General features: G+C 45.0%; 2 protein-coding genes across 2 annotated transcripts in view; both read left to right on the forward strand.

Moving 5' to 3' along the window:
• The first annotated feature begins 1,580 nt into the window (after window positions 1-1,580).
• On the forward strand, window positions 1,581-15,668 carry LOC137912123 (stereocilin). Its single transcript, XM_068756509.1, has 29 exons — window positions 1,581-1,632; window positions 1,739-2,869; window positions 3,393-3,417; window positions 3,513-4,086; window positions 4,169-5,056; window positions 5,171-5,233; window positions 5,323-5,448; window positions 5,619-5,785; window positions 5,861-6,047; window positions 6,174-6,286; window positions 7,742-7,874; window positions 7,983-8,162; window positions 8,419-8,457; window positions 8,540-8,716; window positions 9,066-9,215; window positions 10,343-10,401; window positions 10,562-10,685; window positions 10,783-10,865; window positions 10,947-11,082; window positions 11,542-11,747; window positions 12,351-12,441; window positions 12,530-12,701; window positions 12,826-12,995; window positions 13,693-13,848; window positions 13,931-14,073; window positions 14,498-14,646; window positions 14,887-14,984; window positions 15,257-15,404; window positions 15,580-15,668. The coding sequence occupies exons 2-29, from the start codon at window positions 1,774-1,776 to the stop codon at window positions 15,666-15,668; spliced, it is 5,742 nt and encodes a 1,913-aa protein (XP_068612610.1). The 5' UTR covers window positions 1,581-1,632; window positions 1,739-1,773.
• A 995-nt stretch (window positions 15,669-16,663) lies between these two features.
• Window positions 16,664-23,579, forward strand: part of furina (furin (paired basic amino acid cleaving enzyme) a) — a 58,173-nt gene continuing 51,257 nt past the window's right edge. Inside the window, exons 1-2 of the mRNA XM_068741859.1 lie at window positions 16,664-16,731; window positions 22,499-22,774. Of these exons, the coding sequence (XP_068597960.1) occupies window positions 22,565-22,774 (210 nt within the window). The 5' untranslated portion in view covers window positions 16,664-16,731; window positions 22,499-22,564. The remainder of the gene's footprint in view (window positions 16,732-22,498; window positions 22,775-23,579) is intronic.

Here is a 23,579-nt window from a genome sequence, read left to right on the forward strand (position 1 = left end):
TTAATTTAATGAAGACAATGCACAAAGAACTTTAACCTGTTGTAAAACAAGAAATAAAACAGCTTTCAGCAAATTGATCTTATTACAACGTTCAGAGAGAAGCATGTGAGATAAATTCTTATGGTCTCGGGGTAATTACATTTGAATTATGCTTTTACATCCCCACTGGAAGATGAGGCTAAATCCAATCTCAACAGCGAGCTCACCAGCTGATCCATGCTGCTGAGTTTCCAGCAGAGACAGGAGAATCGAATGGCGGGGATACAGTTTCTCATTGAATATTCCTGCAGTGAATCGAGCCCTACTGCTCTGAGTGATCGCTGTTCCCTGCAGTATTAATAATACAGGGCGGACTTATTGTCCCGGTGCAGGCCAGAGTATCATACAGCTAAGTGGAGTGAGGAGGTGGCCCTTTCAAGCAGCCCTCTAAGGTTTCAGGGCCTGCAGACAGTGGTCTGAGTCGGGGAACCTGCAGCTCTGCCTTTGCACGGGGCTCAAAGGTGAACCTGCCTGACTGAGGGATGAAGGTGTCCAAAATGGTGACAGGCTGCACAGTCCTGCTAGGGGGGTAATATGACACCCCCAATAAACCCACGAGCCCCGGCTGAGAGACAACTCAATAGAGAATCAGTCAGTAGCAGACATAGATCACTCAGACAATGGAATTGATATCCTGGATGTGATTAACATGATCCAGATTTCCACCTTATTGAAGCACTTTGCTGAAGGCTGTGACCTTCCTGTAGCCTCATCATGCTCCAGAATGCTGATCTGGGTCCACAATACATTATATCTGCAAGCAGGATCAGTGTAATCACGTTACTCTGTGCTTTTCTTTTGTACATGATCATTGGAAAAAAAAGAAGAAAAAAAACAGGCGGCCAAAATTGAAACAAAATTCATGAAATGTGAAACCATCATCTACTCTTAAGCCCCAGAGACAAGTGAAGCAGAGTGAGGGACGGTGGGTGGGGTGGGGGTGCGGGAGGACTCAGTGAGACGTAGAGAAAGTCAAAGAGATGGTGAAACAGAAGGAGATCAGGTGCACGTTTAGCGACTCTGTGAGTGCTTGAAGGAGATGGATGGACTGTGACTGTTGGTGAGTCCTGGATTTCACTGTCCTTTGTTTATTTATTGCATTTATTAACTTATATTCATATTTATTTACTTTCATTCTTGTGGAAAAATGCTTTAAACAAGATGTATACTTTGCTACATTTGTCCAAAAGGTGGTTGCTACCATCCTTGACTTCATATGCGTGTGTACATAGTGGTAATACTTTCCAGTATATCCATAATTTAAACACATATTTATGATTGTTTTGGCAACCGTACAGTGAAAGTGGGAAGGTGATCTGGCAGGGATCAACATCCTCTCTCCTCTGCGATACTTTACTCCTTAAGTTCATCCCCTTACTGATTTGAATGTTAAAAAGCTGCATCCATTTAAACACAGTGCTGTGAAAGTGATCGGAGTGACAGTCTGAAGGGAAAGATGTGACACCGCCGCGTCACTGTACATGATGTCGTGAGTGAAGATGGCAGAGAAGAGGCCAGGGATGGCCAGCCTAACTTTCACCAGCTGCATAATATGTGCTATATTACTGGGACAGGGGTCCCTTGAAGGGACAGGTGAGTTCAGCATCAAAAGCTGTTGCTCAGCACAATATGGGTGTGTCTACGATGCATATTATTACATGGTAATCAGGTCAAGGTGTGTCTAATGGGACTCTTTCAGGAGGTGCTAAAGCAGACAAGCGAGAAGCTCTTCTCATGGAGATCATTTCAAAGTTGAGTTCCGCGAGTGGCTGGAAGTCTCAGAAAGCCGCTCCAGACACGACCATCCCATCTGCGCACCCATGGCTGAGGAATATCATGGGGAGCCTAAAAACACTCGGCTTACTTCCCAACAAGAACCTGCCTTCATCAAACCCCCCGATTGACCGACGCCGCCTCTCGAGCTTCCTGTACAACATCTCTCTGTACCTCCAGGAGATGGGTGCTGAGCTGGACGAAGCCCCAGCAGAGGCCGAAGAGGAACACCTGTGGGAAAAAGTGCTGCATTTTTTCCTCCAGTCTGAAGGGAGTGCTGCACTCAACCAGTGGAATGGCCGAGTGCCGCCGCGACCCAGCCTCAAACTGCAGGACTGGTTTTTGTCCCTAAGGGGAAGCCCTCACTGGGACTGGCTGCTGGGGCTGCTGCAGAGCCTGATCAGTCTATCAGAGGGTCAGCCCCACAGGTCCCTCTTGACTTACTTATCTCAGAACTGGAGGACGGTCAGCGCAGTTCTGGAAGCGGCACTTCAGGCTGTAGTCAGCGGCACCTATGGCCAGGCCAGCGCAGGCCTGCAGGGCTTCATCTGCGCCCTACAGGGTCGTGATGATTGCGCGTTCAATGTCGGCTGGCTCCAGCAGCTGCTGAACTTCTTAGAAACACGGAACTGGAAGCCTGTGGTCAGTCTGCATCCAGCAGAGGAAGGTGCTGAGCGCAGTAGAGGCTCAGGTGCGTTCGGACGTTTGAGGCCTTTCAGTTTACCTCCCGAGGTCATGTGGCAGGATGGGTTGTCTGGAAATGCAACTCTGGAGGACACAATGACCACAGAGGATGACGGAGACACAGTGCAAAATTTACTGCTGCAGGCATTGTCCCGTTCTAGCGGAGGAGATCGAGGGGGCCGCATGGCGCAGGAAAACCTGGCTCTGGTGCGGAGTTTGGATGGGCTGAGGAAAGGCTTTCTGCACAGGGTGGGTAGTTCTGTCTATGGGACCCTGAGGAAAAAAGTGTCCCGAGTTACCACGGTGCTGTTGGATGAAGTCAGCAGCCTGATGGATGCACCACAGCCACAGGGTCAGGGCCATTGCTCCGTCGGTGAGTATATGGAGCGGTTAGCCTCACTGGATGTTTGTAATCATAACAATACGTGCAATAAGTGTGAAAGTCCGTCCTCCAAATATAGTTCCCATGGCAGAGGAATTTCAGATTTAACTGATCTGCTTCAGAGGATGATTTTGAGAAAAGCAAGTAGATGTAAAATTTGCTTTAATAATTTAACAATTAATGTCAGTTCGTGATATGACAAGTAAAGCGAATCATACATTATTTAGACTGCATTCTGTATTATTAAGAACCCCATGAGTGCGGCGCCGGTTTCACCAACTGTTACAGCCTAGACAGTTAAAGTGGCTGTCGCTTCTTTGAAATCCTTTTCAATCGACCTGGTTGTTGAAAGAATCTGCTGCTAGCCCAGCTAATCTCTTTATCCTGTCCCTGAATATTGAGTGCTCTGTTGCATCAGCTATAGCCTTGTAAAGGACGAGCTTCCAGCTGCATTTGCAACCGTTTATTCACTTTGATCGTCTGTTGATATTTGCTATTTTTTGTCCATTTGAAGGTGACTTGCGACAACTGATATTATGGTAAGAGATTAAAAGAATGTGACTCGCCTTGCGACAGTATTTCTAGATAGATAAATCACTTTATTTCTACCTCTGTTCTGTCCTTGCACATCAAGGGGGATAAGACATAACGTGACATGGAACACTCAGGCTTTGGGCATGAGGCCTCAGGGTCTCCCGAGCTCTCTCTCATTCCTGTCCTGTCCTTCCACTGAAGTAACAGAACAAAGATCACTGACACCGGGCGGGTCATCCCCTAAAACAGGCCCCTCTTCAAGGACAATAGCCAAACAGAAGCACCTGCATGGACCTGCATCGCGCCACTCCCAGTTGAACCAGGAACACGCGGGGAGAATGAGCCAGAGCAATGACCAGCAGAGAGAGATGGAATATTCCACCATAGAAATCCTGGAGGCCGCATGTAACGAATCTATCCCCGGCTTAACGGGGGTCTCCAACTTCACCGTGTTCCTCTACTGTAAACTGTTTGAAGTGGAGAATGGCTCATTTAACCCTGCAGTGGCCCAGATGGGGTTGGACCTGCATGCCACATGCTCTGATGCAGCTTGGTACCTGTCTGCCGCCGAGGAGGACTTTTTCTGGGTTCACGTCTGCAGCGAGTTCTTTGCCCACGAATTCAACAACACAGTGTGTGCAAACTCCTCGTTCTGGCTGCAAAGAGCAAATCAGGTACGGCTTTGCTTTTCTGCTTGTTCTCTATTGTGCATTGTATCTTTTACTTACAACTCTTTCTGCTCCTTCATATTTGCAGGCGGCACTGACAAAGGACTACAACTTTTTCAATCAGACAAGTCTAGACAACTTATGTGTGCACCTGTCCGAAGTGACAACCGGAAATCCAGGGCTTGATAAGAACTGTCTAACGAAGTTGGGGAACAGGTTGCTCAGCGCTCAGGCTTTCAGACATTGCTTCCTACCCAACAACTCCATCTTTATTTCAGCTCTATGCGGTAGAGAGTCCCCCGGCTCGCATCAGTCCTTGTCTGAGGGCAGCTGGGCCATGACGTACTGTTCCAAAATACAAAACTCCTCCCATACCGACTCTGTTGAAGAGACCTGCCACTACAGGGAATGGGCAAAACATAAATTCGCCAACTCCACTCTCCTGGAGCTCTGTGGGCAGACGTTTGGATTGAGAGAGTACATTTGTCTCAATGCCACGCTGTACGATCAGCTGCTGACAACGCTGTCCGAGCTTGGGGATTTCTGTGCTGACCTGCAGGCAGAACTGGAGGGGCGGAAGTGCTTCCTGCAGAGGTTTTTCGACACGCTCCCGGCGCCGTATCAGTTTGACACATCGCAGCTGTGCATGGATCCGACTCCCCTGCTGGCGGACGTCGCACACAAGCTGAGTGTGTGTGAGGTGGAGGGAGGGGAGCGTGAAGGATTTCTATTGGTGATGGGATACGTGCTACAAGTCCTGGACTTCATGGTGGGCCTCTCTTCCGGTCTTGATGAAGGGGAAAGAGAGGCAAGGCAAGGCTTGGGCCAGGCCATCCTCCTCTCCAGTCTCCTTGACAACACATCCTGGGCCACTTTGCAGCTTGAAGCTTCCATGAGCGTCCTTCATACTGTGAGAGTCTTCCTCCGCAGAGAGCAGAACAGCGCCCTCAAGGAGGACCTGCTGAGCTGCTTCAGTGTAAGACAGCTGACCAACACACACACACACACACACACACACACACGGTAACTAGTGATGGATACAGCTGAATTCCAGAGAGTGAATCATTTTGTGTTTCTACGGTTACATCAGCCCATCTTGTGGGACCTCATCCAGCAGGACAACAACTCATCTGCTCTCAGTGTTCTGCTGCAGGTATGGATGGATCTGTCCAGCGCATTCACTTTTCACAACAGCTCAGCTCCCGGAACTTCCTATTGAGATGAATCTGTTCTTCTCACAAGGAGTACCTTCAGATGCCAAGAGACAGCATTCGTACGCTTGTGATGTCTGCAGAAAAAGATGCCGTTCAGAGATTTCTCTCACATATGCATCGAAGTTGGGACCAGCTGAAAGTTGAAACAGGCCAGGTTTGTTTTTACACCCATAGCAAAGCAATACTTTAGATTGAGCTAATGGCGCGGGTAGAAATCCCTCGGGCCTTATCTTGTTCTGTTACGTCGTCTGAATCGATGTAATGCTTCTGCATAGATAAAGGCCTCCAAACTGAACTGCTGTGCTTCTTTGTTCTCTCTGTCAGGCCTCTCAAAAGGAGTTGCAGGCCATGGAAACAATGACCGCTGCCTTCATTCATAAATTCCCCCGGGTGACCCCTGAATTGTTTGTGGACCTGTCTCAGTTCATTCCTTTCATGTCTGTCTCTGATATCATGAGCTTCCCAGCCTCCCTGATAGTTAACGACAGCGTGTGAGTCACTGACCCAATAAACAATCTCATTGGAGATATCATTCCTGCGATGCTGACGGCTTCTCTGTTCTTCAGTCTGATGGCCATTTGTGACCACAGCTCAGGGATGAAGACTCCACAGAAAAAGGCCTTCGTAAAAAGACTCCTGCAGTCGAGTGCGGTGGGTGATGTCCCCACGTGGCCGCGCTACTTTCTCAGTTCCATCCTCCCCCTTCTGCCTTACCTCCCCGTCAGTCATTTTCAGCAGCTGACATCACAGCAGGTTAGAGGACATTTCATTATTCTAAGAATATTCGACAATGCGATCTTTCACACTGCTCGGGTAACAGAACGAGTGGACAACTACTGACTTTTGCTTTAAGCTTCTTTTAATTGATTTCCCCTTTAGCTCTCTCCTCTGGTAGAATTTATAGCCAACGGCAGTCTGGATGCTGTGAGAGGGCGCCATGTGCTCCGTGCCGTCTTCAGCAATAAGAACCTGACCAGTGCTGACATACTGAGGTGGGACTGGACTCCTGTGGTTTATGTTTATGTATACATTTTCCCAGCCGCTTTTCTGCTTTGCGGGTCACGGGAGTTGCTGGAGCCTATCCCAGCTTGCTATGGGCGAGAGGTGGGGTACACCTTGGACGAGTCGCCAGGGCAACTCAGGCACACATTCATACACTACGGATGACTTGGCGTAATCGACTGACCTAAGTTGCATGTTTTTGGAGGTGGGAGGCAACCGGAGAAAACCCGCGCAGACACTTAGAGAACATACAAATTCTGCACAGATGGGATTCAAACATGGTACCTTCTTGCTTTGTCTATGTCTACCTCTATTTATGATCACATTACAGTTCCACATATGCCTCAGTCCTGCATTTTGTGTTGCTTTTGTTTGGCCATAGCAATAGTCAGATCAAAATTGAAAAAACAAAACCTCAACAACTCCTGATGTTCCACCACTGTGTTCAATCGGATGAAGGTCTATCTGATGATTTGGATCTGATCAATTACAATATATATTTAGAGGTAACGTGTATTCATCACAGCACATTGGGCCACCAGTATGTAGCTGAGATTATGAAGAGTCAAATTCATTCTAATTTCATTTATCTGTGAATGGTAAGATGTTCTAGCGAGACAAAAAAATAGGCGTTCAGGCGTGCGAGAAAAAAGTTGTGCATGAAGAATTTCCCCATTGAGCAATAAATGAAGTGTTGTTCTTTGCATGGATGATTGTTGTGCCTCTGCAGAATGAATTCAGTTTAGACCTGCTCCTGAAAGTGCCTCAAAATAACTTATGCTGTTATTTGGTGCAGCATAAATTTAAGTGACATAACTTGACAGGTAAAAACACATACAAAGACCTGTGTGGATGAGTGGAGCCAGAGCAAATTAATCTTTAATATTCATTCATTCATTCATCTTCCTGACCGCTTTGTCCATTCCCATGTCGCGGGTCTTGATGGAGCCTATCCCAACAGTCAATGGGCAAGAGGCGGGGGTACACCCTGGACAAGCCGCCAGTTCATTACAGGCCCTTTAATATAGCATGTAAATAGAAGTGACCAAAAGATGAAGGTGGCTTTTGTATTGTATTGTAAAGTGTTGTGTGGAGATCAGATGGGATGCAAATCGCAGCGGAGCAGGAGGGGAGACGTCTGCATTCAGGGACGATCAAGGTGTTAAATAAGGATGGGGAACAGAAAGGGATACCGATAGATGGAGGACAAGATTGGGAGCTGCTTCCATTGATGAATTAGGAGTCTGATTAGCAAGTCTGTGTCATCAGTGTCATCCTGTGATGTGTCGTCAGTAGCACCTCCGAATGTGTATTTTCAGGCTTTACTGACGATGGTGTCGGTAGTAGAATCTGACCCCTGAGCGCTTTCTAGTTTTCTGTGCCTTTATTCTGTCAGCTATGCAAAAATCCTGATAGGCAAAGTGACAGACGATGTCCTCTTGCAGGCTAGGGGTCCTTGCATGTTACCTGGATCCAGCGGATCTGGGTTCATATCTGTTGGACTCAGCTGTGTTTTCAGCACTCTGGCAGCAGCTGGCTCAGTGCATGTCCAAGGGCGTCGTAAGTGAGCGGGGCAGGGTAAGCACCATGTACTAAGTACATTTTCAAACTGCTGATTTTTTTTCTAATACATTGTGCTGCGTGATGCAATGTCTAATTTTGATATTTAACCCCTTTCACTGTCAGCTGTCCTCTTGGTTAATACCAACCATTGAAAACCTGAACATCAGCACCGTTGCTCCAGCGCTGTCTGTCCTCAGCAGCCTGTTACCCCAGTTAGGGGCTTCCTTCCTGCTGCCACTCCCTTCACAGCAACTCCTGGAAATCCTTTCTCAGCCAGGGTTGCACACGTATCCTCCAGCACAGGTCAGCAGGGACTGCTTCATGTATGACCAATTATCTTCCAACATCCTACGGCTGATGGATGTTCTCCATCAGTTTTTAGATATCACTAAATCTCCCTGGTCTTCATCAATGTATCTAAAATTAATTTAGCAAACACAAGTTCTCTCTCAGAAGACAATGAGACGCATCTACTCTTGTCATAAAATGGAAAGCTTACTCTCAGTCAAAGATGTGCTGCAGGTATTTTTGTCATGTCCGTCTTTCATCCTCTCCTCAGGCTTTTCTAATATTATCCAGGATATCAAAGGACACCAGCGTAAGTAGAACTTTAAAAAAAAGATATTTTCCGAGTTTCAGCCAGCTGCACTTTCATCGCCGATCTTTCCTCTCTCTGCCAGCTTACCATGGAAGAACTGTGCAGACTGAAGCCGTTACTCTCGGGTCTCTCCCCTGCTGTGCTCAGAGAGCTCACATGGACTGAGATCAGTGAAGGCACTGACTGCTTGTGCTGGAGAGGGCTGCTAATGGAGCTCAAGCCTGGCCACAGAGCTATGCTGTACCATGCACTGATGGAGGTGATGGTGCGCTCATCTGTATTCAGTGCATCATGCATGACTTTTCTTATCTTTTCATCCTTCATCATAATCTGCCACGTCTCCTTTTCTGTCTTCATGTGAAGATTAACACAGTTGGGTTCTTTTTTTTTGGGGGGGGGGGGGGGGGGGGCTCAGACATTGATTACATTCAACTTCATCCTTTTTATGCTTGCAGATTGTATAACAATTCAGCAAATCATGCAAAAACAAAACAATGAACAACTTCGGTCTGAATTCTCTGACACTAGAGTATCCAGTCATATCTGGCCTTTAGCTGCTTCTAAATTTAAAAAAAATAAGTTTTCTTGTGCGTTTTGTTCATCTACAGGCTCTACACAGAGACTGGCAAAATGTCACTCAGAGGGCACGCTGTCTTTTACCATTTGTCTCTCTGAGGAAGTTGACAGAAGCCCTAAATGGGGACACGATTCTGCGAAACATCAGTCTGTACAAAGACATTCTTTGGTCTCCACAGCAGGTACACTTTTTATTTTCATCTACAACTGCGTGCTGCTTAAATAAATAAAAGATTGACAGCTCTCTGAACAAAGAGGAAAATGTTATCAGCTTCAGATTTCAATGCAATTAATCTATAACTCATTTGTTATGCTTCAGATAAGGTTTTCCGGGTATTAACACTCTATACGCATCAGCCACCATCAAGCTAATTAGTTTGGATGCAGTACAATAGTGTGGGGTAGTATAGCATACATTAATAATGGCTGCCTTAAATGGATTTTTGTCACAGCCAAGAGAAGATCTTACCTCCTGTTCTCTACCTAACAGGACAAATCAATGAAGCTTTCACTTCTTAGTTTGGAGCAGTGAAATATATCGTGACATCATAAACCCAAACTATTGTATTTAAAATAGCACAAAATGTAATTACAACAAAACTGCGTGATTAAACATTTCTAAAAGTCCTTTCGTCATCAGTTTGGAGAATATTTTTCCGATTGTAATTTCTGGTATAATTAACTCTAAATCACTGGATAGAAATAGTTTTTGTTTGTTTGTTTGTTTTTTTGCTTTATCAAATCACCATAAAGTAAGTATTGATCACAGTCTTTTCACTATTTCCCTATAAACCTTGCTATCACTAAGAAACTTTCACGGTTTGCGTTAAGGGTGATCCAACGGCATTGGTGCCATGTCTTTCTGCCCTCATGTCTCCATTACAGACAGAAATGTGCTTGTAGTTGCTGAACAGAAAGCAATCAGTTGTCTTTATCATGGCACTACAGCAATAATGCGACATTGAAATGGTGATCAGAGAGTTGTCTATTTCCACTTAAAGTGGGTACGGTTGCATCAGTGATGCATCAGATTCAATCAAGTCATTTTTCAATGGGCAGTTGGAGTTGAGAAGCTTCTCAGAAAAGTAGAAGTTTGAAGTGATCCTTCAGAATGTCTCTTGTAATCATGCCAGGCTTTGTCTACAAATTCTGGCTGTTTTAGCATAATGCTTCCATCTATGCAAGGGTGATTGTCTCTGAAAGTACGCTGAACAGTCTACTCTGTTTTTTTTTTAATGTGCTGCAAATATTCAGGATGCTAAAGACAAGTGGGATTGCTGAGTTTAACACATTTTCCCTTTTTGAACAGACTGTACTTTTGTTCAAAAAGATGCATGAGTTTGAAAACATTACCAGCAAGACATCGCGGTGAGTTGGATATATTACAACCGAGCATTTAAATGGCTAATTAAATCATTCCTAAATCCTAATTTAAAACTGAACTAATGACTAAAACCAAACAGATCCAATCACCTCTGATCAGACAGTCAGGGAACTAATGAGATACTGATCGCTCTCTTTCTTGTAGGGCTCTAGGTCATATTGCCAGTGGAGTGAGTTGTGACTTTCTGAAGCTTTGGAGCAACAGCACGGATTTTGCAGAGTGGATTCAGTTTGTCAGTGAGCTACCGGGAGGCATGAGACCTGCGCTGGTAAGAAAAACTTGATTACGTCTCAAAACTTTGCATAACAATGTAAAAATCATGTTTTCAATCTAACAAGTTCAGTATGTTTTTGGCTTGTTACCAGCGAAAATGTGTCATAGATGAACTGAGAAAACAGCCGGAACTCAATCGCAATGCTTTGAGCCCTGGCTTTGCTGCAGCGCTGCCGTAAGAGTTTCCTTGTGCATTTTACCGAAATGTAACGAATTAAGATCACTATTTTTTACACCTCCTCTTCTTCTTTCCCAGGGTGACAATGTTAGAGACCCTTTCTAACACATCCTTCAGAGCCATTCTGGAATACATTCAGGAACACATTGTTGATTTCCTAAGGTTGCCACATTACAGGCAGATGTATCTAGCAGAGAAAGCCATAACTGCACTGGTAAAACATCATCATGAGCTGTACAAATACTGCAGTCCCTGCACACATTGCTATTTATTCCAAGTATAAAAGTCTGACAAATCCATTTGGCACAGTTCATTTTTATCAACACCCTTAATTAAGTTGAATTAGAAATCATTGTGTAATTAAAATGATAAAGCAGCATTATGAGCACTTAGAGCAAAGTGATACCCAGAGATGCTATACCTGGTTGTGTTAATGATGGTGAGCCACGCTTTTAATTTCTATGAGCACACTAATGGGGCAGAATGAGCAAGCTACTTTAGGCTCAGGCCTCTGAAGTCAGCACACGTAGGCATACAAAGAGAGAAAAAGATGGAGAAAGAAACTCGGAACATAACCCACTTTATCCCCTCAGCAGCTTTTCACACAAGTGAAGTAGTATCAGTGTGAAATTCCTGAAATCCAGGCTCAATGAGTGTTTGTGGTTTTCTGCAGGGCTCTTCCTCAGAGCCTGAGGGTGAGATTGGCGGCACTGTTCTGGATGCCCTGGGACCTTTGCTGCCTTTCCTGGACCACGACAGCTTGGCTGTGGTGGACCGAGACGCTCTGGCTCTGCGGCTCGAGGACATGAAGGACTTCTGCCTCCCTAAAGAGGCTCTGAAAGATATTAGTAGTCTCCTCACTCAGAGAGAGCTGCTTGGGTAAAGTGACACAAAATGTCCTGGTTAGGACAATTGGACCAATATTTTGAGAGATTTATATTATTTTATATTCATTATTGAGAAAGTAATTTTCTTAAAAATTGTTTCACGAGCAAATTACAAAAGTGATTTTTTTTTAATAAAACAAATTCTAAATAAGACTTTTAATGAAAAACGGGTATATAACACACGTTAAAATTTTCTTTTTTAATTTATTGTAAAGAAAATAGAAAATTAGATGTTGTAAAGGAAATAAACTTTATTATTTCAAAATGATTAATTCATGATGTGGAACAAAAGTACCGGTAGCATTTGAAACAAGTACAAAAACGTTACCACAGTTCTTCCCGAGGAGAACATGAATATTTGTGCTGTGAATACATAGCATACTGATTCAGAGTATAAGTATTCATAATATATTGAACACACAAATGCAGAGAAAACAATTTTCCCTCTGGGAGGGTGTCAATAAAATATAAAAATAAATAGCAAGATAAATGTCTACATGCTAGATTGTAAAAGACCAGTATTATACTAGCAAAATGTATTACAAAGCAATAACATATGTATACTTCGTGCTTTTGTTTACTTGCCTTTTTCCAGAGAGCCATCTAAATGGCAGGTTGGGGATGTTGAACATTTGGGCAGGTTGGTGTTTTGCCTCTCACCTAAGCAGATGAACTCCATCCCACTGGTGAACACCTGAAAGCATCCACCCGCGCAAATGACTTACTTCACTGCGCTTGATCTGGCTTTCTGACACATATCCTGACCTCACGCAGATGGCGTTGAACAAAGACACAGTTGAGCAGGTCCTGGTGGGTCAAAGGCGTTGGGAGGACAGTGCGGCGGGTCGAGTGTGTGTGAATCGGTGTGTGGACCGACACCGTCAGAGACAGCTGACTCAGAGTCTCATTCGAGGGATTGTCAAACCACGAAGCAAGAGGGCAAACGGTTCAGAGAATATTTGCATTGACGTTTGATGCTTTTTGTTCATTTCTCCAGTAACAGACTACATGGATTGTTCATTCATTTATTAGTTACCTTTACCTGTATTCACTGGTGTCTCTTTGAGCAGTACCAGTTCCAAACTGTGCCGATGTCAGAGGGACGTTCCCCTCAGCCTGGACACCCACTCAGCTCGGCCGCATGTCGCTGGACGAGGTGAAACTGTGTGCTGAGGTTTTTGCTCAGGATGATTCAATGAGCTCTGAGCAACGGCGAGCACTGTGGGCGAAACTCAGGCAGGTCAGTGAAACTCAACCAACGAAACCGGACGTCAAGTTTAGTCTCAGATCATGTTTATTTTTGTCGTAACTTGGCCAATCCTACTGGGATCCAAACATTATTCACCTCCTTACCAGCAGGAATAAAACATGTCCTCCCAGTCCTCATCTATTATGCAGACACTATTTGGGCCAATCAGAAACCAAATCCGTCATGTCTTTAGATCAAGAGTGTCTGATTCAATTCAAACACTTGCACTAAGAGCGAGAAAGAGAAGGTAGAGTCTAGAGAATTTCAAATCACTGTGTCTGTCCTGCGTTACTCACATCAAGCGCCCTTTTGTGTGAATGTCACCATATAATTTTAAGATATTTCCAAAGTTTATCCATCAGTGAGACTTTCATGCTTTTTCCACGGCTTAAATTGCCTTAGCCAATTAAGGGGCATGAATGAGATATTTACTAGGGCTTTTACTTTACTTATTTAGATTCCAGGACACAGTTCTTGGAATATATTGTCTCAAAAACTATAATAAATATGTACCTGTGGGTCTTGGAAGTACTGCTTGTTGGATGTGGGAGGTAAAATACAAAAAACATAACAATGAACACTAATTCACACCTCCAAATTCTGGAGAAAAGGACAGCCAATTAAAACATGACCGGCACATTAACATCAACACACTGCGTGTCTGACGTTCTGGTCTTCATCACTACAGTCATTCAGTCCAGCGAGGGCGCTGAGGGCAGATCAGGTGCTGGCTCTGGGCTCATTGGTGACGGAGATGGGAGAGAAGGAGCTCCTTGACACCAATCTCTCTGATCCAGGTGTGCTGACACATCTGGGGACGCTGACGCTCTGGAGCCCTAAAAAGGTGGACGTTTAAATGTTTCTTTCTGACGTTGAAAACACCCTGAAAACATTTTGTGTGCTCAATGTCAACATGCTCTTCATAGATGCGAGCAGTGACTTCGGGTGTGATGCGGAAACGGAGACTGACGGCGGAGAAGTTAACCGCCCTTGATCTGGCAACGTTTGGCCATCTGATCTGTGGTCTGAATCCCTCGGAGATGAAACGCCTGAGCCCGTACGACCTCAGGTCAGCCACGTGCTTCTTATGCTCCGGCAAAACATTGGTGAAAGAAGGCGCTCACACTCACACACACACACACACACACACACACACACAGCAGTGCAATGAGAGAACCAATGGGGTGCCAGATGTACAAAGATATGCAGTCAAAAATGGTTAACAAATAGTACTAATTAGAACACTGGGTGGTAAAGTGTGTTTCTACGGTTACATCAGCAATACGTAGCAGCAATTAGCATTGTGATAAATCCTACAGATACCTGTACAGAATGCCTTTTCTGTGGTTTCAGAGAATAATAAGTGGATTTCACATCCACTCGCTAACAGATGCTTACCAACAGAAGGCTGTTGCGCATTTCACAGCAGCCAAAATATTTTGCATCCCCTCAGAGGGGAATGAAGCCCTGAATCGTTTCCCCTCAACCTGCAGCATGTCCACCCCCTTCCTGCGGGAGCTGTCCCTGCCTTGTTCAGAACAACAGATGGAAGCTTTGACAAGCCGTCTATCCAGACCTGAGGCCTTTGGTCCAGTCAGCGCTTGGGGACCAGAAGTTTTCACTGAAACTGGGACATTAGCAGGTACAGCGGTACATTATACCCCCCGAGGGTACAGACGTCTTTTTTTTTTTTTTTTGGTCAAATGTTTGTGGATTGTTTTCTGAAAGAGGGAGCAGGCTGTGAGGAGGAAATGGCAGCTCTAAGATGGATAGGTACAATTAAAAAGATCCCAGAGGCTTGAAAAAGTTTTGGGAAACTTTTATTGTGCGCTGATATGAGAACCATTAATTATCTGACTACAGTGTTTGTGTCTCTGTCCAGTGGGCCTGGAGGATATGATACTGTCAGCTCTTGTACGAGACCAATTGGAGGGAATCACGCCTGAAGCCATTTCCCTGATGAGACCGAACAAGATGGCAGTGAGTTTCACTCATTTCTGGGCATTTGTTTAGACCCACCACCAGAACAGCGCATAGATCTATTACCATTTAGCTTTAAAAAATATATTAAATAATTAAATAAAACACAAAGGAAAGGAAAATGCCTTTTTATGAGTTCGACAGTAGAAGAAGTGTACATATAAACAGCAAAATAAATCAGCTGGATTCTATTTAGATGTCACAGTTTCAGGGCTCTAATATAGTATCACCTCTGTGTGTTTGTGTGTGTGTGTGTGTTGGGTGTCTGGTAGGTGGCGTTCAGTGCCCTGCAGTTGTCCTGGTTGACTGTGGAGCAGGCGTGGGCAGTTACACAGGAGCAGTGGGCCGAGCTGGGCCAGGAGCAGAAACACGCCGTTGGACTCGCTCGATATGAAGGCGACGCCCTGCTGGAGCAGAGAGGTGTGTATTTTAACAACGAGGTAATTGTAAGCATCTTTTAACAACCTCCTTCATAATAAATCACATATACTTTAAAAAAGGGGGGGGGGGGGGCGTCACACTTGATTGCACTAACCAATATGATTATTGTGTTGCGTTTATGAGACAGTGGTAAACGCTGTGTCTGTTTCCACAGGGAGAAACTGGGCGCCGGCGGTTCTGATGGCAGACGGCTTCACTTTACGATCGCTGACTCTGTGCCTCTTGTTATGGCAACTAATGTAACGAGCTGGAACCTATTTAACCGTCCACTGACTTCATTTGGTAACATCATATTTGTAATTCAAATAAATATTTTGAACAACTCTATTCCCTTTGGCTGTCTAAATTTATACTGTGCTCTGCTGTGCACGTTTTGTGTTTGTATGCGCTCTAACCTTGACATCGGTATATTATTGCTATTTACTTGTCTGTTCTATAAGTCTAAGGATCACCTGAACAGCCTGATGCTTTGGCCCGCAGGTATTTTTTTCCACCTCTTAAATTGGATACTGCGCTCCAAATGAGGGTAAAATTCCAATCCTGAATGCAGTGACACATTAAACTTCAGCATTTGTGCCTTAAATAGCATTAAGCAACCAAGAATGAGTTTGGCTCCATGTGTAGGCCACTTGAAAAGAGCAAGGGGAGCACAGTATGCATGTTGTGTTCAAGTCCCTTGATAAGAAGAATTGTTTGTGTTCTTTTAAACAACTGTCCACATGTCAAAGTGCCCTTTGGCAAGACACTGAACCATAAATTGCTCCCGGTGGGAATGCATGGCAGCAGTCTCCCACTGGAGTGTGAATGCGAGGCCTATAATATAAACTGCTTTGGTCACCGAAAAGGTCCAGAAAGCGCCCAATAAGTGCAGCAGGCCATGTATGGAAGGGAAGAATTTACTTCTATATACTATATACTATATATAGTAAATTCTATATACTATATATAGTAAATTCTCCTTTTAGGCTACAGGATTGTTATTGCTGACATCTTCTACTTAACTTGCAGCCATGACTCGTAATTTTGGCGAGAAGCGACATGTTGCAATGCGGCTTGTAACCAGCAGGCGGGGCTGTAGCCGCGCCGAGGCGTCCCCAGCTCCCTGCTTTTGTCCACGGCGGTGACGTATTTCCTGGGGCTTGTACGGACCACTCAGCGGCTCCACCAAAGGGGTATCATGACTATTTATAACCAACACGTCTCCGTTAACAGTTTCTCAATCGCTTCTCCGTGCCGTTGTCGGTTCTAGCCCCCCCCCCCCGGTGAGAGCCAACAGCCGGGTCGAGCAGGATGTGAAGGGAAGCTGGTAAGTTGGGGCGTTTTAAGTTTCCTGTTTGTATTTGACTTGTTTTGGGGCTGCGTGGTCAGCGAGTTTACCGTGTCCTCGGTACCACCGGGACCCCCCCCCCCGCACGGGGACCGGGCCGCTGTCAAAGTGTGTGTGTGTGTGTGTGTCGCGGAGGGGGGGGGGGTTAGACATGCCGATGTGACGTCGAATATGCAGCGTCCTGTTTTCGTGGACGTTCCGGATCGTGGTGCTGCACGGTCGGAGCGAGGGAGGGAAGGGGGAGGCACCTGTGAGCGAGACGGTGCCGGGCAGCCCCACCGCGGTGTCACGGTCCCGGTGGCGTTAGTCGAGTAGCTAGCGAGTCATCGTCGGCTCGGATCGGATCGGATCGGATCGGATCGGCTCCAGCCGCCGCCTCGCTCACTGTTGTTGTCACGGATTCACGTTGAGGTGAGTCAGTCCACCGACCTCAGAGTCACAACGGCGTCCATGAATGTAAAGTCCATCCCATAAAGATGGACCCGTCTGCGGGTATATCAGTGAGGAAGAATATTCCTCCTTCCTCCTCGTTGGGGATTTAAACATCTTGTTTTTCCCATCTGCAGTTTCCAGCCGGTCTCTAACTTCTCCTTTTACTTTTTTCTATTTTGCTTTATTCAGGCTTTAATTAACACACACACACACACACACACACACGCGCGCGTTCCCATGGGAGCGAACTTTGACATCAAACAGTGAAGGACTGCTGGACAGACTGTTGGGTTAATCTGCTTTGACCTTAAACCCTGTCAGCCTGTCGTCTCTCTGAAGTCTGTAGATGTGAAAAAAAAAAAAAATGTCTCCGAGACTTGCAGGTATTTTCTCAGCTGCTTGCAGCTCCTTCGTGTCTCTGTGTGTCACACGGACATGGAGGACTGACCAGCTGGTTGTGCATCTAGTTCACTGAGATGATACTAACCTGTTGATCGTTCTGGATCAAGGTGTTGAGCCCCCTTTGCTGACCGCTGCCTTCACCTCACAAACGGCTTGATCTGTTCCCCTTAAATGATAATTAAACAAAGTCACTGTAAGAAGTTTCAACACTAATGTACCAGAAAAAAAGGGTTATTTGGGTAAATTATTCTGCATTACTGCAAACCTTTTTTTTTTAATCTTTCTGTATACAAACAGCAGGATGAAAAGAAATATCATTTTTCCAAAGCAACACAAAATGACTTGGACACACAAGTCATTTTCTACCTTTAGCTGCGTGACTTGTGTTACGTTATTTAATGAGGCCTTCTTGTTGTCTTTTTCTGCTCTTATCGGTGGAGCATTAAATTAACCTTTATCGTTACTGATTCTCTTTTAAAAATTTACATCAGGGATAATTTGAGGCCAAATATTCTCTTTCATATTCTCTTTTAGTCAAAACAAAAAGGACAGCCCCGAAACCTTGAAGGGTGGAGTTTGTTGATTTAGCAGCCAAAATCGAGTGGTCAAATGTGCTATAAACACAAACCTAAAAAAGAAAACACCCTCCATCACCTCACCCAGCTCATTGGACCTGGACAGGCGGAGCCCTGAAGCCGCAGGTCCGTCCAGACAAACGCCTGCGACTGAAGCTGAGTCTCCACATAAACCTGACGGTGCCAATAAAAGGTTCCAGAAGTTCATATTCATTGTGTTCCGAACCTGAACATTCTCTCACTGCAACACGGGAATCGAATGCACAGAAGGAGACCATTAAATTGTTAATCACAGCCATTTGTGTGACCATTTAATAGCCGTGTGATATTTCTAGATTGTGACAACGGAACCTCTTACTGATCATGATGAACGCTAAACACGCTCTCTCTCTCACGGCATTAACGAATCACAGTTGCTTGCACCCTATGCTATAAGTGACTTTGTGTTAGGTTTACCTAAAAGCTCAATGTTCTGAAAATGCTCATGATGGGAGAGTTAAACGCACTTGTGCTCTGGAAAACGTTCAATCAGTCAGGAGAACACAGCAAAGGAGGTGCTGTTAAATCGTGAAGATGGTTCTAATGTATTTCAATAGATCTGTTCCCTTTTTCCCACTTTCCCACGTAGCAGGGACCTGAAGGCTCTCGCAGTCCTGTGTGTGTGTGTGTGTATGCAGAAAATGATTCTGCAAATGAGAAAATGTCTCTTTGTGATCTGTTTGACTAAATTCTGTGGTGCATAAGATGCCTTTGTGGTCAGACCTGTTGTGGTTCAGGCTCCTTTTTGTTATTCCGTTTCATGCAGTGCGAACAAATACTCGCGTCGTTCAAGAACAACCAGTCGAACCGACTCGGCTATGATTTAAAGTATTGCTTTTACGACCGTAATCTGTACCTGTAGAATGAATTGATTTTTGTTGATATTATCATTGCTGCAAACGCAGCCTGCCATTTCTCCATGGCTCTGTGGGCTTTGTGAGGAGATCCTGTGCTGAGATCTTGATTTTGTCTGTGCCACAATCTGAGAACCAGAATTAATAAGGAGTGTAAAAGAGGAAGGGTTGTTTACCTCATTAAAATGCGACTAATAAACTAATACGGTGTGAACTCTTTCCTTATTTAAACACCCGTATGACTCCAGTAATGAGTTTGCTATAATCCTTTGGCTTAATGGTACTTGTCTAATTATAATTTGCTGTAGTTTTTATAACCTCTGTAATCCCAGTCTGACGTATGGCATCATTTACTGTGGTAAAGACCAGCAACGCGCTACGGCTGGCTTCGCCTTCGGGTGACTGTGAAGTCGTGCCGTGGGGGTTTTTCACACTGACGCTGACGACACTGAAGTGGGTTGAGGGATCCAGATGAGGTCACAGCTGTCTTAAATTCAGTATCGGTCTGGAACTCAAGCAGACGCATGGAAACGCTTCTACTCGACCGAGTCGTTGCATCAGAGGACGAGAGATAAAATTTGGTGAGTTGCAGCTCTTTTTTTTTTTTTTTTTTTTTACTGTCACGATTTGGACTGATCGAAATGCTGCAGCTTTTGACCTTTTCAAAAGCTGCAGCATTTCACGGTGTTGTTTTCAAACTCTTCAGAGTTATAAAAAAGTCGGCACATAATTAATATTGGGTGTGGATCCCTCTGTAATTTAAGGTTATTTTCATTTGCTTATAAAAAAGGCAGTGGAGATTTTGGTTAATCAAGTGTAAAACCCTGCATTTATCATTATTTTTTTAATATTTGTGCTGCTGGGTTGTTCTTCGGCGGTCCACGCAGCAGCTCAGGTAAAACCTGTAAGTTAAGATGCGCGGTCTTATCTGCCACGTTCACGCGCCGCTCTTACAAGTACATCAGGGGAATCTCTTGGTTGTCTAGCTTTTCTATTTGACAATTTGAATTGGTTTCTCATGGCGGACGTCCTGTGAACAATGACGGCAACGTTTATGTTTTCTGCGCATCACTTTTAACATAAATATGAACCAACATATATTAGCACTGCAATAAAAGAGAAAAGCCAAGATTGCAGTAAAACGGGATCTCGACTAACTGGTTCAACGATGTATGTCGAAAAGGAGGCGATGCTCTCGAGAGTTCCTGTAGCATCTGAGCCAGAAGGAAATATTATCCACGATGAGCGTTATTTAATTTAGGTCGTTAATGAAAAACTCATCAATGCCAGATGCAGGCGCGGTGCTGATGCGTCACCTTTTGAATTTACATATGCATGTGAGATTAACATGACCCCAGTGAGTCAAACACAGGTTTAACGTGTGTATATTGAACAGAATTTAAAAAAAAAAGGTACAAGTTTTGTCAACATTTTAGAACAAGATTGCGACCGTGGCCTGAAGATGAGCGTAAACAGCTGGAACCCCAAATGTTGACGAGAGGGAAACAGATGTTAGTTTGTTTGTTAGGGTTTTGGGATTTCGTGAGTTTTTTTTTTCTCCAGTTCTGGATAACAACCGATGTAATAATGGAGCAGAACGACAGAATAAATGATTGAATTCTGTCTTCCTGCCGCTGCCGCTAACACCTGAACCCGGTGAGCTCCGTAAAACCAGATGTCTCGTGTCATACGGAAGCTAATGATCAACAAGCTGAGTTTATTGACGGCAGTAAAGCTCGGGGACCCGGTGTACGGACCCTCACTGGCAGCAAGCGACTCGGGTTATCGGCACCTGAAGGTCTCTTCTCCAGTTGCAGACGGCGATGGTTCGTGTCCAGCTGCTCAGCAGCAACCGCTCCAGAACCTGCATCTAATTAACGATGATTTGGGGGGGGGGCATTCAACTTTAAGTTGCTTTGAATACTTTAATTGAAGTTGCATAGTGTTCTGTACTATTTTTATTTGTTAGTGGTGCTTTATTCAGTGGTAGGGATTAGTATTCAAGTTTATTTATTGAACGGTCGCTAATGGACTTTAGCCTGGTTGTCTGGGGCTCGCTCTCCACCCACTTCCCTAGCGGCCCCCACTGTGTTTTTTATTTTTTTTTTATTTTTTTATTATGAAAGTGTACAGCTTATCACATATCGTCAAACGCACAACTCTTGCATCACAACAATCCGGGAAAGGGGAATTGATTTTTAGTTTTTCTTCCTGGAACCAAAAGTCCTGTTTGACTTTGTTGATCACTGGTTGGCAAACAGGAGGAGAAACCTTCATCCCACAGTGGAATCGAAGTCGGTGCAACAAAAGTTGGTCGCAGGCAGAAGAAACATGGAATGGCAGCGTTTTGACAAAGTTTCTGGGTACAAAACAACCGTTTATTGTGTCGGCAAGCGTTCACAAAAGGAACTGAGCTGGTCCGGCGCTGCTTGCGCCGCCTCCTGTGGCTGATCTATTCCTTGTTCCAACATGATTGTTTTTTTTATATGCTTTTCTCATCCTTTTTTAATACACCAGATAGCCGACTGTAAATAAATACCCAGACGCCAATCAGCATCTTGACGCAATTGCATTGTACTCTGCACTGCTGCCTCAGGCATTGAGGCTCCACCCTCAAGTGGCAGCTTCACCTCATGTGAAGCTGCTCTGATCACTCGACGTCTAGGAGGGTACGACGAGCCCTGTTAACATTTAACAGCTCGACTGGATGTGTGTTGCAGATATCTGAAATGACGAACCCCATACACACGAATGGCCAAAAGTGATTCCATTCGTTCGCCTAGGAAGAATCTTTGTGGATATCTGAAATGACGGTTACGGATCCATAACAAGAATGTAGTCGCAGATAACTGAAATACTCTTTTTCACTAGGCAAAACTGAATTACAGGTATCTGCCACACGTATCCAGTCTAGCTGTTAAATGTTAAAAGGGCTTGCCGTAGGAGGGGGGGTGTAGTCTGACTTCCCAACCACACCTCCCCACCCCGGCTGCCAGCCCAGTGCACCTGAGCGTCTTTCTTTCACAACATACCATGAGCGCGTAAACCAAAAGCTGCTGCTACGCCTGAAAGCCGCATCAGGTCTGGTCCGGATTATCACCTACAGGTATGTGTCTGTGCTGCAGCACATCTAGGCTCGACTACTGTCCATCCTCACTTATAAAATGGATTACTATGACTAACGTGTCTTGATTTAAATACCTTGTAAAGTTACATTACATCTGACTTTATTCCTGAGGCTCCTGTGTCGGTTTCCTCAGATTTGTTTGGCCCGGCGTGGTTATTTTCCTCCGGGGTCTTGCAATAATTTAGCGTACGCACCCGTCGTTTGTCTTGCAGTTCCGTGATGGCTCACGAGGAACGATTGATGAGTCAAATCCCGCCAGTTGTCTCACCCTTGGAGATCTAAACCTAAACTTGCTGCGTTGTCTTTGTTTCTTTCAGGTGAGCGCTGAGCGTCCCTCCCTCGTGGTCTCTGTGCTCAGAGACTTGCAGCACTAGGAAAAACCCATGGCTTCTGGCCGTCCATCCCCCTCTGTAGGCCACAGGCTCGGGCCGCTGGAGCTGCTGCGCGGGCCTTTGCTGGTGCTGCTGGTGTGTGGGCTGGGACAAGTCCTGGGTCAGAAGATCTACACAAACACTTGGGCTGTCCACATACCTGGAGGTCTGGAGGAAGCCAATCGAATAGCCAGCAAACACGGGTTCGTCAGCTATGGACATGTGAGTCATGCGCTTGTTTATCAGTGGTGCAGATATTTCATGCTTGGATTTAGACCGGTGGAGAAGCACAGACCGTATATGAAAACGGTTTGTCGGCTGTCTGTGGCTAGGTGCAGTGTGTGTGTGTGTGTGTGTGTGATTTTTTTCCTGTTGTCTTCAGCTTTCTACAAGACACCTGAATTTCTAAAAACTATGAATCTGACTTGTCACTTTGAAAGCAAATATCCAGGCTGTGTTTTGTGATGTTGCCACTTGACTCCTTGTCAGCTGAATGCGTGAAAGAAGTGTTGCAAGAAACAGGATGCTTATACGCTGATCAAACAGATTATTTCCACCAAATATTTTTTGTTTCTATTGAATTTTCCACTAATGGAGGCAGCGGTTTTAGCTTTGACAGCCACGAGAGGCATACGGTCAATCGATCGGCATCTTTCTTCCGTTCCTTGTGAGAGTAGGGATTTCCAAATAAGAACAGACAGGCATCTATTAATAAACACATTTTGTGTGAAATTTGTGCGTAGAAGCTGAACAGGAAACGCTGAGGTGGGTAGAGTTGTGCCAGACATGGACGATGACCTCGGAGGGGAGAAAGAGCGTTTGAGAATTGATTGTGAAAAGAGCACCGTGAACTTTCACTTCACCGTTGGCGTGCGCTTAGCTTAAACCTAGATGACCTAGATTAGGATCCGACGCTGTCGGCGCTCGATGTCTTCATTTAAAATTGACGATTACACTTCCCAAGCACAACAGGCAAGATTTTATCAGACGTTGGCCATTTGTCTAAACGACAACAACAACAAAAGTG

This window comes from Brachionichthys hirsutus, chromosome 1 (assembly GCF_040956055.1).
Source record: "Brachionichthys hirsutus isolate HB-005 chromosome 1, CSIRO-AGI_Bhir_v1, whole genome shotgun sequence".
Taxonomy (NCBI): Eukaryota; Metazoa; Chordata; class Actinopteri; order Lophiiformes; family Brachionichthyidae; genus Brachionichthys; species Brachionichthys hirsutus.

Excerpts from the sequence above, each read along its gene's own strand:
- LOC137912123 (XM_068756509.1), top strand. The coding sequence starts at position 1,774 with ATGGAGATCATTTCAAAGTTGAGTTCCGCGAGTGGCTGGAAGTCTCAG. Across the intron at positions 12,996-13,692 it reads TGTGGGCGAAACTCAGGCAG|TCATTCAGTCCAGCGAGGGC; the intron begins GTCAGTGAAACT and ends TCATCACTACAG. Across the intron at positions 14,647-14,886 it reads TGAAACTGGGACATTAGCAG|TGGGCCTGGAGGATATGATA; the intron begins GTACAGCGGTAC and ends GTCTCTGTCCAG.